The 13,809-nt window shown below is 39.0% G+C and overlaps 1 protein-coding gene across 2 annotated transcripts; it reads right to left on the bottom strand.

Moving 5' to 3' along the window:
• Nucleotides 1-3,827: 3,827 nt before the first annotated feature.
• On the bottom strand, nucleotides 3,828-12,320 carry LOC141633642 (photosynthetic NDH subunit of lumenal location 5, chloroplastic-like). 2 transcript variants are annotated; one of them, XM_074446071.1, is made up of 7 exons: nucleotides 12,165-12,320; nucleotides 11,889-12,086; nucleotides 11,185-11,344; nucleotides 11,004-11,092; nucleotides 10,358-10,412; nucleotides 10,166-10,251; nucleotides 3,828-4,247 (listed from the first exon to the last, which is right to left on the bottom strand). In XM_074446071.1, the coding sequence occupies exons 1-7, from the start codon at nucleotides 12,186-12,188 to the stop codon at nucleotides 4,095-4,097; spliced, it is 765 nt and encodes a 254-aa protein (XP_074302172.1). In that variant the 5' UTR covers nucleotides 12,189-12,320; the 3' UTR covers nucleotides 3,828-4,094. The 2 variants fall into 2 exon arrangements, with proteins under 2 accessions (XP_074302172.1, XP_074302173.1); XM_074446072.1 differs by lacking the exon at nucleotides 3,828-4,247 and adding an exon at nucleotides 9,037-9,159.
• Nucleotides 12,321-13,809: the final 1,489 nt, after the last annotated feature.

Here is a 13,809-nt window from a genome sequence, read left to right as displayed (position 1 = left end):
GGTTTTTTTTGGGTTGATTAATTAGTAATTATTGTTATTATATGGGTAATTAGTGGGTAATAATAAGGGTTTTTGTGTTGTATTATAGTATAGGGTGATTTGTGATAGTTATTATGTGATTTATGTAGGATGAGACGGTTTTATGAGATGGATACTTGGTGATTTCGACTAGCTTATGGATTATGCTAAAAGGTAGGTTAATCCTACTCGGTTTCAATAAGTTTGGATGGTTTCATGTGTCATTAGTATGTTGTCATTGCATTATAAGATGATTGTTGTGGTTAGTCATTGGTGGTCTCATGATGTTGTTGAGAATCCATGGTAATATGATAATGAGTAATTAATGTTTGTTGGTAATTGAGGATTTGGGTGAGCCTCATATGTGTTGGTGATGCATTATAACATGATATTGGATTGTGATGACTCGAGGAGTCGGTATTTGACATATAAAGTGGTATCTTGCATTTATTATGTTTGTCATATGTATTGGAGGGTATGACGGCATGTGATTGATTGGTTATTGTTTAGGAGACGGAAGGTGGTTGGGAGACCGTCTTCCGCTCGGGTCGCCTCTTGGATCTTCCCACTCCAAGTCGGTATTGTTGATAGCATGTGATTAATGACTTGAGTACGGAGGGACTCGTGTGGTTGAGGCACGACGTCTGGCAGGGGATCCAGTTGGCTTCCGAACCCGGTACGTCTGGGCGTGTCCCGGTACCTTTGTGGTGACGTGTGGTGTCGTGGGCGTGTCCCTGACACCGGTAGTTGTGGGTAGTGGGTACGTCAGGGCATGTCCCGGTACCGGCATGGTGATTATATAATATTATCTCATTCATATCATTGGCATGTTGCATAGTAATTTATCATCTTGTGTTATATTTATTTATTGAAACTGACGTGTTGTGTATCTGTGTAATTGTCACCTATTTTCGGGGTGTCCAGTGTCGATCCATATGATATTTCTGATCATATGGAGAGCAGGTTAAGTACAGGTCGAGTTGGTTTCACGTGTGAGATAGGACAAGACTTGGACTTAGAGCCGAGTGTCATTTCATTAGAAGCGTATAGTAGTCATGAGTTGTATCATTTATTTCATTCATTCATTTATGGTTATGTAATTCACTAAATAATTTATTTATATTTAATTGTTTCTTGATTGCAACTCCGATTTCACCGCCTCGGGAAACCGATATGGTAATATCTCCCAATTACCTTGGTCGGGTAAGAAGGAGGTGTTACATCAACTTCTAAAGTCAAAAACCGACACGTGTTTTCGACCTACCGATTGAAAACACGAGCCTTACACATTGTTTGGTATTGTCATAGTGCATTAAAAACACTTCGCTTACCACTTCGACCAACTACACTCACACTAAAGCAAAGCAACACTCCATATTTACAAAACGGTTTTTCAAATCGAGCTTTGCGACTCACAAGTTTTACACTTTGTTGATTTCTCGTCAAGCAACCGAACATGTAAGTATGAGGGTGTAATGAATCCTCTTCTTTCATGTCCTTTTTACTGTTTTCATGACTTTCACATCATAAAACATGCATAACAGGATTCAAAAGTTGGAAAGATCAAGCCAAAACCGAGTTTTGGCTTGAGAAAGAAGCCCGTTGCCTCGCCTAGGGGCTCGCGCCTCATATGGCTTCTCAGGTCAGAACTCAACGTGTTTGATTTCATCATTCCTCAATGTTTTATTTCGTTTTTACTTTTCTTTCTTAAGGCGGTTTTTACCATTTCAAATCATTTTTTTGATAAACTTTTCTAACCATAAATCATAATCACCCTTGGTTATTTATACCATGACGGTCAATTCCGTGTTTCGGTGATATTATTTGGTTAATTACACTTTAAAGGGTATTTTAACAATCTTTTCTTCATTTTAGCAATTTTTCTTATTCAAACACATTTGCAAGCATTTTAGTCATATTCATAATCATCCTTGGTTCCACATACCATGTCGGTTTAATCCCGAGTACGATGATAAATTTTGACTAATTACAAGCAATGAACTTAATACAATTAGTTCATATCAAGCACTTTCTATTTTATTTCATTTCATTTTCCCCTTTTGTCTTAACCATATTGCATGTTACCCTTGGCTAATATATATGCCATGTCGATTTAATTCGAGTACGGTGATAAAACGGTTGAGCAAATACATTTTATATGTTTATTTACAAAACTATTCATGTCAAGCTTGCAAACTCGTACCCGACAACGAATATCAATATAATGATGAATACTCTGAGTCACATTCTACACTTTAACACAAACGCGGTCTTAACGGCATTGTCAACAAAAGCGGTTCTTAACAACCTTTTAAAAACGGTTTTAAGAACCTTGTGCAGAATCAGAAGGATCACTTGGGCTGCCGCATGACCCGCGCCCCAATACCCTTCTGTTCTTCACCTTTTACAAAACCAGAGGGAGCCCCTTACACCGCCGATAGGCTCGCGCCTCAAAGGCTGCCCGACACTGTTTCTATTTCGTTTCCAGCACTTGTCTAGGACAATCTTGATTTCGATTAACCCGAATACATGACGGATCAGATTGACGAGTTTATATTTTACATTTCACATTATAAACACCCTTTTTTTAGACAAATGGATCGTGTTAAGCACCGTAAACCTAACTTGGTAAATGGATGTTTAATTTCCGTCTTTGCATGCAAATCAATCTTTAAATCCAACTCGACATCAATTACTTTATACTTGGATAAACAACCGACATAGCAAATTTCACATGTTAGGTTTAAACTTGTGGATGCGCATTCATGCATTTAACCCGTTTTATCAACTTTTGCACTTAAACAACCAAGATCGATCAGTAGAGGCCGCTAACGCGGGCGGGATTGGATGTCCGATTAAAGGGCTTCCCAATACGTACCCACACCTCTTACTCAGAACCTCTGGATAGTGGATGGCCTTATCCAGGGCGTACGAGAGTCATTCTAGCGATAGTATGCTAAAAGAGGGACGAGTCCTTATCTTTAGTACTTATGTCAAGCACTGCTTTGTGCTTCATTTGACCGAGGTATAAAGTGGATTTCGAATGGTTTCCAGACATCCCATAATTGCTTGGTGGCGACTCCGAACATCTCTGCATCGTTTCGAGACCTTCATCGAGACGAAACCGACCGATCTAAAGCGATCCGGTCGAAAGCATTTCCACGTCCCTGAACGTGGCTTTCAAACTGTCGCATGTCCACATATCGGCGTGCGGGCGGCCCATGTCCACAATTTGATGGAGGAGGGTCGCTTGACTTGATCTCTATAGACGATTTGATGTGATGGAGGGCGTCGGACTTGCTCTCCTTTGATGATTTGCTCTTCCAGATGAATCCACGATGATTTGAAGTGTTTGGCGTCGGAACTAGAAGAATGATTGATTCAATGGAGGAGTGTCGCTTGACTGGATCTCTGTAGACGATTTGATTAGATGGAGGGTCGTCATACTTACTTTTATTTGATGATTTACTCTCCTAGATGACCGCACGATGATTTGAAGTGCTTTGATGTCAATCCTTGCAGACAATTTGATGTCCTTGTTTGATGGAACTGTAAAGAAGAATCCGATTTGCAGAGGGAAATTGCGAATTTTCTAGACTTCAACTTTTCTCTCTATTTTTCCATCGCATATAAATGAGGATGAATGGTTCCACTTATAGAAAACGAACCACCTAAACTCTAGAGTTTTTTAGTGGGCTTGGACTTGGAGGTCAACTTGACTCATTTAGGTGGATTTGACCATTTGTTGAGTTTTACCACTTTAATGAATCGGACTTGAGTAAAATAATTAAAATGGAGCCTTGTGGACGTGCTAATCTAAATTAGCTCAATAAGCATTGTGACAAAACTTGATCCAGAGTCTTTGAATAGCGATTCCTAGGGAATGCGCATAAAACATCTGAAATAGCTCTCTAACGACCAGTACATCAGCCTGATACAGATAAAATAGACAGGGCTTTCTCTATATCTCTAGCCAAATGACTAAACAAAATGCAGTAGAATATAAAGAAAAGAGCCTCTTGATTGATAGTGCCAAACCAAACTTTTTCAGAAAGGGAAAATTTGGAACTTCGACATCATACTGCTGGCAATTCACCACAATCACTGATGACAACCCTCTGCCTTGGACGGTCTCCTCTGTCAGTCTCCTGTGTTTCAATGAGCGTAACAATGTCCATACCTTCCAACACCTGTCCGAATACTACATGTCTCTGATCTAGCCACGGTGTCTGCCATTTAAAGAGAACCATAAGCACATTAGAAAATAGACTTGTAAAGTACTCCTATCTTGTATGAAAACTGGAAACCACTCATCAGAACCAGTGGCGTTTTTATAGGGGGTTCATGGGGTTCCATTGAACCCCCCATTGAAAACAGATCTGAAAATTTTAGTGTAGCTTTATTCCATTCCTTGAAAAGTGGTGTAGTGGTAAAGCATGTTTTATTTTGTTTTGGAGGTCTTGGGTTCGAAACCCAGGACTTCTTTTTTCCCCTTAATTTTTCATGCTTCTAAAATTGGGGTTCTACTACTTTCTATAATAGATTATCTTTATTATTAATTTCAATAATATTTTCCGTTTTTAATTTCTTTGTACTACAATAAGTTTTCGCTAAATGCCAAAGCCAAATGTATCAATACATATCATAATTTTTTTTAAAATAATTTACCCTTACACATTATCAATAAGAAAATTACAGTATTAGTTTACAAAAAAAAATTGTGTTAAATTGAACCCCCATCGCTCTAGTCCTAGAAACGCCACTGCAGAGAACTCGCCCTGAACACAATTTATATTTTATACTCAGTAGTTACTATAAAATCTCATTTACAAGGGACATACTATTATATTCACACTTGGATAGCGGGTAAAGTTTTTTAGGCAAATATATACACGAAGGAAAACAATATACATGAGGGCAAAACAATTGATGCAGATTATAATATAAAACGTATGATCGGAGATCAAAATTCTCAAACATGACGGGTTTGATGACTAGATGTTTCTTATCTAAACACCATGTCTGCTATTTAACCGGAGCAACAAATACAAAAAGACGATAAATTACACGCACAGGGAGCTCATACATTTCAACAAATACAGTATATGCATTTTAGGTTTACCAATAAAGTAGTTTTGGTACTAATAGTGTTCGGACTCGTGTCATGAGTACAATCACTTCATTACTGCACCTGCTGGCTTACCTCACAAAAATCATTCTTTTGGATTATGTAAAACTGAAGCAACATGATTTGAGACTCTGAGTCCTATAAATTTTACCTAGCGAGAATTGCCTTGGGTGTACAATTTGCAGTATGAAGGTCTAGACTCTAGATGCATGGAAAAACCCCACAACTTATATTAATCTGCTCGATAAAGGCTTACTGATCCAACACTAATGGGGTGGAATATTATAAGGGTGTGTTTGGATAGCAAAAGTGGAGGGAAAGGGAGGGGAGGGAGGAGGGAAGAGAAGGGAGGGAAGGGAAGGGGAGGGGAAATGGGGTGTGAGTGTTTGGATACAATTTCCCTCCAAATTTTGCCTATCGTGGAGAGATTTTGATTTGCCTTGGAAGAGGTAAAATGGATCCCTCCAAATCCCTCCCCCTTCATTTCCCTCCACCCTTATTTGCTATCCAAACATGGGATTTTAAATACCCTACTCTCCCTCCCTTTCCTTTCCTTCCAAATCCCTCAATCCAAACACACCCTAAAGAGAATTTATTCCTAGTTGTGCCATATTTCGTGGTCCGCTTCATGACAATGCTGAGAACCTCGAAAGACTGATCAGGAGTGATCCCAAATTTCCAAGTGCTGGAGGGCTGCGCACAGAAAAAAAGAAGAAAAGAAAAAAGCAGGGTTGGGGACTGAGGTACAGGCAGTTATATTCCGAAGGTGGAAGATTGACGGAATTCTCTCAATGATAGAAAGAGTTAAGAGTCAAGGCATGGAAATAGAAGAAAATAAGAGTTTTTGACGAGCATTTAATCCAGTGACAGAGTGTCACAGGAGAAGGTTGGTAACATTAAATGATGACTACTGTATGACTACAGATATAGTGCTTGTTGATGCTACTTTTGTGCATGGAGATTCAAGTATTGTATGACAGTAGGTTATATTCTTATTCAAGTCAGTTTTGTGCAAAAATCAACACTTGAGTTTCTTGGACGTCTACTTAGGGCAGATGAGCGTCATACGCCAAGAGAATATAAGGGGTTGACCTCCAGATGCTGTGTCTATGGTAAGCAGACTGGAGACTTTACAGCTTATAAACGAGGGTCAAGATGTCTTGGCTTAGGTTAGTTCTTTGTAGTACTACTTACACTGCTGTAGCTTGGTATCTACCTAGTTTACTGACTTATTCCTCCTTTCATTTGATGAAAATTAGGGGGCATTTGATTCGCGTAGTGGTAAGGGACAAAGGGGAATGGAAAAGAATGGCTCTTGATTCTCTTATTTGCTTGGTTTTGTATGTAAGGGAATGATATACAAATCCAACAACCACTCTAAGCCACCACAACCACCCCAAAACCAACACCCCCATCCACCCATGGGAACCATTAGTGGCGCCAGCCCGTTGGCGACCCTCCAAATATTTCCTTTATTGGAGGAGAAATAATTTGCCTATTATTTCTCCTCCAATAAAGGAAATATTTGGAGGGTCGCCAGCGGGAGGGCGAGCTGCGAGCTGGCGCCACTAATTGTAATACCCGACCTTTGTGGGACCCGTACTTAGACCTTGGGACGCGTGAGAGGACCTTTAGACTGATAAGAGAGCACTCGGAAGGGAAGGATAGCCTTACACTAGACCGAGTGGTGTTGCAGCGGATCGAGTGGGTCCACTCGGTCGAGTGAAGGGTAAACTCGACCGAGTGGAGTGCTACTCGGCCGAGTGAGTCCACTCGCACTCGGTCGAGTGACGCTGTTTCAGAACACGGGATTTAAATCCCTTTCTTCCCTAACCCTAAAATCATTTCCACCTTCCTCCTTATTTCTCGAAACACTCTCCCTTCTCTCTAAACCCTCACAAACACCTACTACTTGAGATTCAAGCTTGGATTAGAAGATTTCCCACCTTTCTCTTCATCTCCTTCACCTAGTAAGTAAAGATCTACCCTTTTCTAGTCTTTTAAACCCTAACTTTTGGGGGAATTCGTTATGGGTAATTAATTAGTGATTAGTATGTGTATTTGAGGTAATTAAGGGGTAATAATAAGGGGCTTTGTAGTGTATATTATTATAGGATGTATTGTGATAGTTATCATGTGATTTGTTTAGGATGAGACGGTTCCTTGAGACGGTTTCGGTCCGGAGTCGAGTAGCTTGAGAAGATTGCTAAAAGGTAGGTTAATCCTACTCGGTTTCAATAATGTGATGTTTATGTGATGTTGTAGTTAGTCTTGCATAATTAGGGTATTTGCATTATAACATGTTTAGTGGTAATCACATCATTAAGAGGGTAATTATGATATGTGGTTGTGGTTCATGTATTGGTCATTATCATATATGTTGTAGGATTTGTTGTTGTTGTCGTCGTTGTTGTTTTAGAGACCCCAACCGTCTTACGCTTAAGTCGCCTCTTGGAGCTTCCCACTCCCAGAGGAATGTGCACATTAATTGTTTGAGTTACGGAGGGACTCGTGTGGTTGAGACACGACGTCTGGGAGGGATCCGGTTGGCTTCCGGACCCGGTACGTCTCGGCGTGTCCCTATTTGTGGTGTTTGTGGTTGTTGGTATGTCTGGGCGTGCCGGTACCAGTGTGGTTCCTGGTACCGTGGTGGTGGTTGTTTGATGGCGTCTCATTCACATTAGTAGTCATGTTGCATATTCATACACTTGGTCATGTCGCACTTTATTTGCTTATTGAAACTGACGTTTGTGTTCTGTGTAATTGTCACCCGTCTCTTTTGGGGTGGCCTGTGTTAATCCATATGATATCCTTTGGTCATATGGGAGCAGGTTAGGTACAGGTTGTTTAGATAGTACACAGGAGACGGAACAAGCTTGATGAGTCACGAGACGAGTGTAGTTAGTTAGATGAGTATAGTAGTCATGAGTTGTATTTCATTCATTAGTTAATGGTTTGTAATCACTAAACTTGTCATTTATAATAAATATTTCTTTATTGTATCTCCGATTCACCGCCTCGGGAAACCGAGAAGGTAACATCTCGCAATTACCTTGGGCGGGTAAGAAGGGGGTGTTACACTAATGGTTGTGGAAACCATAGACCTATTATGCTGAAGGAAAAATCATCAAACTCACACATGTCCAGCAAAAGTTAATGGCTCTTAATGTCGGCCAGCCGGCCGCCATGCAAAAAACGTGACAACCCCTAGAAACCTAAAACAAAGGAAATAGGAGTTTACAAGATACTACACCAAAGATGTCCACCAACATATGTAGCTTAATATACATCACAATGTAGTTAGTTAGATGAGTATAGTAGTCATGAGTTGTATTTCATTCATTAGTTAATGGTTTGTAATCACTAAACTTGTCATTTATAATAAATGTTTCTTTATAGTATCCCCGATTCACCGCCTCGGGAAACCGAGAAGGTAACATCTCGCAATTACCTTGGGCGGGTAAGAAGGGGGTGTTACACTAATGGTTGTGGAAACCATAGACCTATTATGCTTAACGAAAAATCATCAAACTCACACATGTCCAGCAAAAGTTAATGGCTCTTAATGTCGGCCAGTCGGCCGCCATGCAAAAAACGTGACAACCCCTAGAAACCTAAAACAAAGGAAATAGGATTTTACAAGATACTACACCAAAGATGTCCACCAACATATGTAGCTTAATATACATCACAATGTAGTTAGTTAGATGAGTATAGTAGTCATGAGTTGTATTTCATTCATTAGTTAATGGTTTGTAATCACTAAACTTGTCATTTATAATAAATGTTTCTTTATTGTATCTCCGATTCACCGCCTCGGAAAACCGAGAAGGTAACATCTCGCAATTACCTTGGGCGGGTAAGAAGGGGGTGTTACACTAATGGTTGTGGAAACCATAGACCTATTATGCTGAAGGAAAAATCATCAAACTCACACATGTCCAGCAAAAGTTAATGGCTCTTAATGTCGGCCAGTCGGCCGCCATGCAAAAAACGTGACAACCCCTAGAAACCTAAAACAAAGGAAATAGGATTTTACAAGATACTACACCAAAGATGTCCACCAACATATGTAGCTTAATATACATCACAATGTAGACTGTAGAGTAGAGTCAGGATCACAAATAGCTTCCATTGTAGATTTAACTTGCCATGAACATTCAACTTCTGCTAGTTTTACATGCCACGACCAATTCTCTTAACTTCTCTAAGTCAGACTTACCCCTCCTATGTTTTATCCCATTTTTCAAATGCTACAAGGCCTACAACCAATTGGCTGTAGACTTAACTTTTCATATGTAAAGGAATGCTTATGGTTATGTTATTCGACTAGCACAACACATTAACAACACTTGTCATGATTTGGACATAAAATTTAAGAATCACTTACCTGTTCTTATATTTTTAACCCTTTTAAAGTTGTATATAAAAGTGTCCACTTCAAGAAATATACTTAAAATAGTGGTGGAAGTTTAAAAAACACGAAAAAATGGAACAATATCAAAATAATAGTGAAACTGAACTGAAAGTCTGAAATATAGGAAAATTTAACAACCCTATTACAGGGATCAGAATCAAGTAATCGCACTAAATAAAAATTTGGTAATAACCTACAAGAAAATTTAGTAAATAACAGAAAAACATATTTTCCGGATTGGATATCCAAATGTTTTCAAGTAAATATCCACATCCGAACCAAATAACAAAAAAAGTCAGACAGGATATCTGATCCAAAACCTAACTTCAGATATCCAAAATTTCGCATCGGATTTGATAATCAGATTTTTGCTCAGCTCTAGTCCCAAGAATATAGGATATTGCTGGTCGCTTTTATTTCTGGGGGGGGGGGGAGTTATTTAGTTTGTAGATAAAATGCACTGTAGAAAAAGTTATACACGGGAAAGGTCAAATTCTCACTATTTATCTATACTCTGCAAACAAAGTAATTCAACAAGTTGAACAAAGAAAAACCAAGTAAACTATACAAGCGAAAGAATTAAATTTGAGATGAAGTTATACCGCGACTGTGCAAATAAAAAACTGACTCCCATTGGTGTTGGGGCCTGCATTTGCCATGCTGAGTACTCCAGGTCCAACATGGGATACTGCAGTAACATTCCAAACATTAGAGCTATCCTTAATAGATGACAAAGATTCAAAATACTAAACAGCTGAGCTAAGTATACAAAACATGAACAAATGTCAACTTACAGTTGAAGTTCTCGTCCTTAAATGTACGGCCGTAGATGCTTTTACCCCCGGTCCCCTGAAACAAAGCAGTTTCTTTCAGGTGCTTGCTAAACAAACTGTAACGGCTAGCACAAAGAATGGAGAAGCAAAGCAGATAAAAGGGAGACGAGGGAGATGTGGAAGGAATTTAGGGAACAAAGAAAGAGATTAGGAAGGACGCAAACAAGACCTATTGATTCAGAGAGGGAAGCTTAAAGTACGAATTAATCAGTTGGCCGTATTAATTTACCTCTCATCTGTCAGACAATCATTCAAATCTTATAAAAAAAGATTATAACATAGAGGAATGTATCTATAATGGAGTAAATAGAAAATATGAATTTAGACAAGCACATACAAATAGATCTATGTCATCCTCTACTGCAAGAGGAGCGAACATACTAACTCATTGTTCCAAGACTCAGGCTGGTATTAACTCCTCGACAGTATTTTAGCCCATCAGTGGGTATCAAATAACCATAATCGTCGCGAGGTACAAAAGACTATAATTGAGTACACGAAACCTTGCTAAACATACTCTCTTTTAATACACAAGACATAACCATATGTCATAGTAATTTATAGAAATAAGGTAAATGTAAATAACGCTGGGGCTCAGAGAACCTACATTTCCCTTATCAAAGTCTCCTCCTTGAATCATGAATTTCTGGATGACACGATGGAACGCAGAGTCTTTATAACCAAATCCCTTTTCACCTGAAACCGTAAATTAGCTCAACATCAAGTTTCCAGTTTTAATTCATAAGCAACAAAACACATGACTCTAGTCAAGAGCCAAACGCCCAAACCTGTGCACAAAGCTCGGAAGTTCTCAACAGTTTTAGGCACCTCATCACCATACAAGCCTATCACGATTCTCCCAACAAGCTTTCCCACTGGATTTCCAATGCTTATATCAAAATACACCTTATTTGTCACTTTCGCTTGCAATGGTATGTCTTCTGCTTTCTGCAAAGCAGACGACAAGACAGGTTACCAATATGCAGTATTACCAAGTCCACAAAAACTAATTTTCAAACACAAAAAAGGAAATAAGAAAAACTGTATTGATCTTTGAAGAACGACTAGCATCGATAATAATTCACAGAGAATTTAGCATTCTTAACAACTTCTCCATCCATCCCCCAATCAATCAAAGGTAAACAATTGATGATGATGATGATGATGAAACGAGTAACAATAATGTCTTTTACAGCGTCAACAAACTACAGCGAAAATCATGTCACAATTGTGGAAACTTGGAAATCACTTATCACACCAATACATTCAACGGAGCGTTTATGTTTCAATCTGTGGCGGACTAGCGACGACTCCATAACATATTAAACTACAACAACAGTCATCAACACAAAATAACCGCAATTGAAAAGATATTCATTGAACAATTAGTTATCAACTTATTATTACTGTGTTCCGTCTCAATCATTTATATACCTTGTACAATATGTGTACTAATAAATAAACAAATTTAGAAAGGAAAAGGAATAAATACCACAGTAGAAGCTCGAACTGAGGGAAGAATGCGACGAGGTAGGCGGCGAAGTGAAGAAGGAGAAGAGCACGTGAGCGACAGGTGAGCGAACGAACCAGAAGATGACAAACAAGTCTTGGGAGCAACCTTCACCAAAAACGAGGCGTTTCGGTTACCGGAGTTCGCCGGTGCAACGCCGGAAATGGAACAAATATTAACCTGAATTAAAATCAAAAATTATCAAATTTAACCCGCAATAGCGATATTTAACAGTAAAATAAGGAAGTTAGTACTTACTAGGGTTGCAGCAGATGTCGCCATTGATGATTGAAGGAGAAGGTTGTGTTAGGTAGAATATGCTTTGGAAATGCAGATACTAGAATGAAAGAGAGGAAGATAAGGAGATTGTGTACTTTTGTCGTGTGAACCTGTACGTTATGGGCTGGGTCATTATTTGGTTCTTATTTGGGCTAGCGGAATAACTACTCATGTTTCGCATTGGGTTTGTTAATTTTTTTGTTTTTTTTTTTTTTGTTTTTTTGGTACATAAGAAGGGCGAATTCCGAATACTAAGTCGCTATTACACGATATATCTATTTGTAATGTGCTTAGAGAAGCTTCAACAAGCCATTGACACAGAATTTAGAGCGGGTAATTGGCGTCCAATATCGGTATGTCGCAACGATCCAGCTATTAATAATTTATTTTTTGCTGATGATGTGATCTTATTTGGAGAAACGACCGTAGAACAAGCCTTAATTATCAAAAAAGTCATCGATAACTTTTATTGCACTTCAAGTGAAAAATTTAGCATGTCAAAATCTCGAGTCTTTTTCTCAAATAACACTCCTTTAATTACCAAAAATTCTTTGAGCAATGCTCTTGGGTTCGAGCAAACAACAGACTTCGGTATTTATCTTGGTGTCCCTACTATCAATGGTCGATTTACCCGAAACACTTATTCTCACCTTGAAGAAAAAATTAATAAACGGCTTGCGGGATAGTCCACCAAACGTCTATCACTCGCTGGGCGAGCCACTCTTTTGCAATCTACTCTCTCAACCTTTGCCAACTATACGATGCAATCTGCTAAAATTCCAATAACGGTATGTGATTCAATTGATAGAAAATCGAGGAGGTTTTTATAGGGCGGTGACTAGGTTAAAAAATCGGCCATTTAATTTTATGGAAGACCATTCAACGACCACAATCTTCAGGCGGTCTTGGCATTACTTCGGCTATACAGTCAATAATTCAGCCTTTTTAACAAAGCTCGGGTATCATGTTCTTTCTGAACACACTAAACTTTAGGCTTGTGTCCTTCGGCTCAAATATGAAGTGGCCGGTGTGGTGTAGATATGTTCCAATCCAAAAGTAACATGTCTAATGTTTGGGCCGGGATTACATCTCAAGTTCGTACTATTTCTAATGGGACGGCTATGGCTATTGGTAATGGTAGACACACTTTTTTTGGGATCATAGATGGGTAGAGGATGAGTGTCTATCAGATAAGGTCATCGCCCCAATCCCTATTAACATTTTAGGTGCGACAGTTAGTGAAATGTGGAATGAAGCTACCGGTTGGAAATGGGATTTATTTGCAAATTATCTCCCTCAAATCGAGCTACAAAAAATAGCTGATTTTTTGCTCAATCCGGACTCGGACCTTGAAGATACAGTTTTTTGGAAAGGTACAACTTTTGGCCGATTTTCTATTAAATCTGCTCTCGCAATTATTAAATCCCCGAATTTATTTAACGAACCTGAGTCACCTATGTGGAGAGTTATATGGCGTTGATACGTGCCTAATGTATAGTCTTTTTAGCCTATTTCAGCTCGTATTTCTATGCATTTTCATATTGTTTTTATGATATTTTGCCCCGAATTGGCTACTTTGGTTCGTTTTGTCCATTTTGTAGAAATGAACGCGAAAGTAGTGGAA

This window comes from Silene latifolia, chromosome Y (genome assembly GCF_048544455.1).
Source record: "Silene latifolia isolate original U9 population chromosome Y, ASM4854445v1, whole genome shotgun sequence".
In the NCBI taxonomy this organism is placed as follows: domain Eukaryota; kingdom Viridiplantae; phylum Streptophyta; class Magnoliopsida; order Caryophyllales; family Caryophyllaceae; genus Silene; species Silene latifolia.
This window is presented reverse-complemented; position numbering and strand designations above follow the sequence as displayed.

Coding starts and splice junctions, on each gene's coding strand:
- LOC141633642 (XM_074446071.1), bottom strand. CDS start 12,188: ATGGCGACATCTGCTGCAACCCTA. Junction 11,345..11,888: donor CAGTTCGAGCTTCTACTGTG/GTATTTATTCCT, acceptor TCTGCTTTGCAG/AAAGCAGAAGACATACCATT. Junction 4,248..10,165: donor TTTTTATTTGCACAGTCGCG/GTATAACTTCAT, acceptor TTTAAATGGCAG/ACACCGTGGCTAGATCAGAG.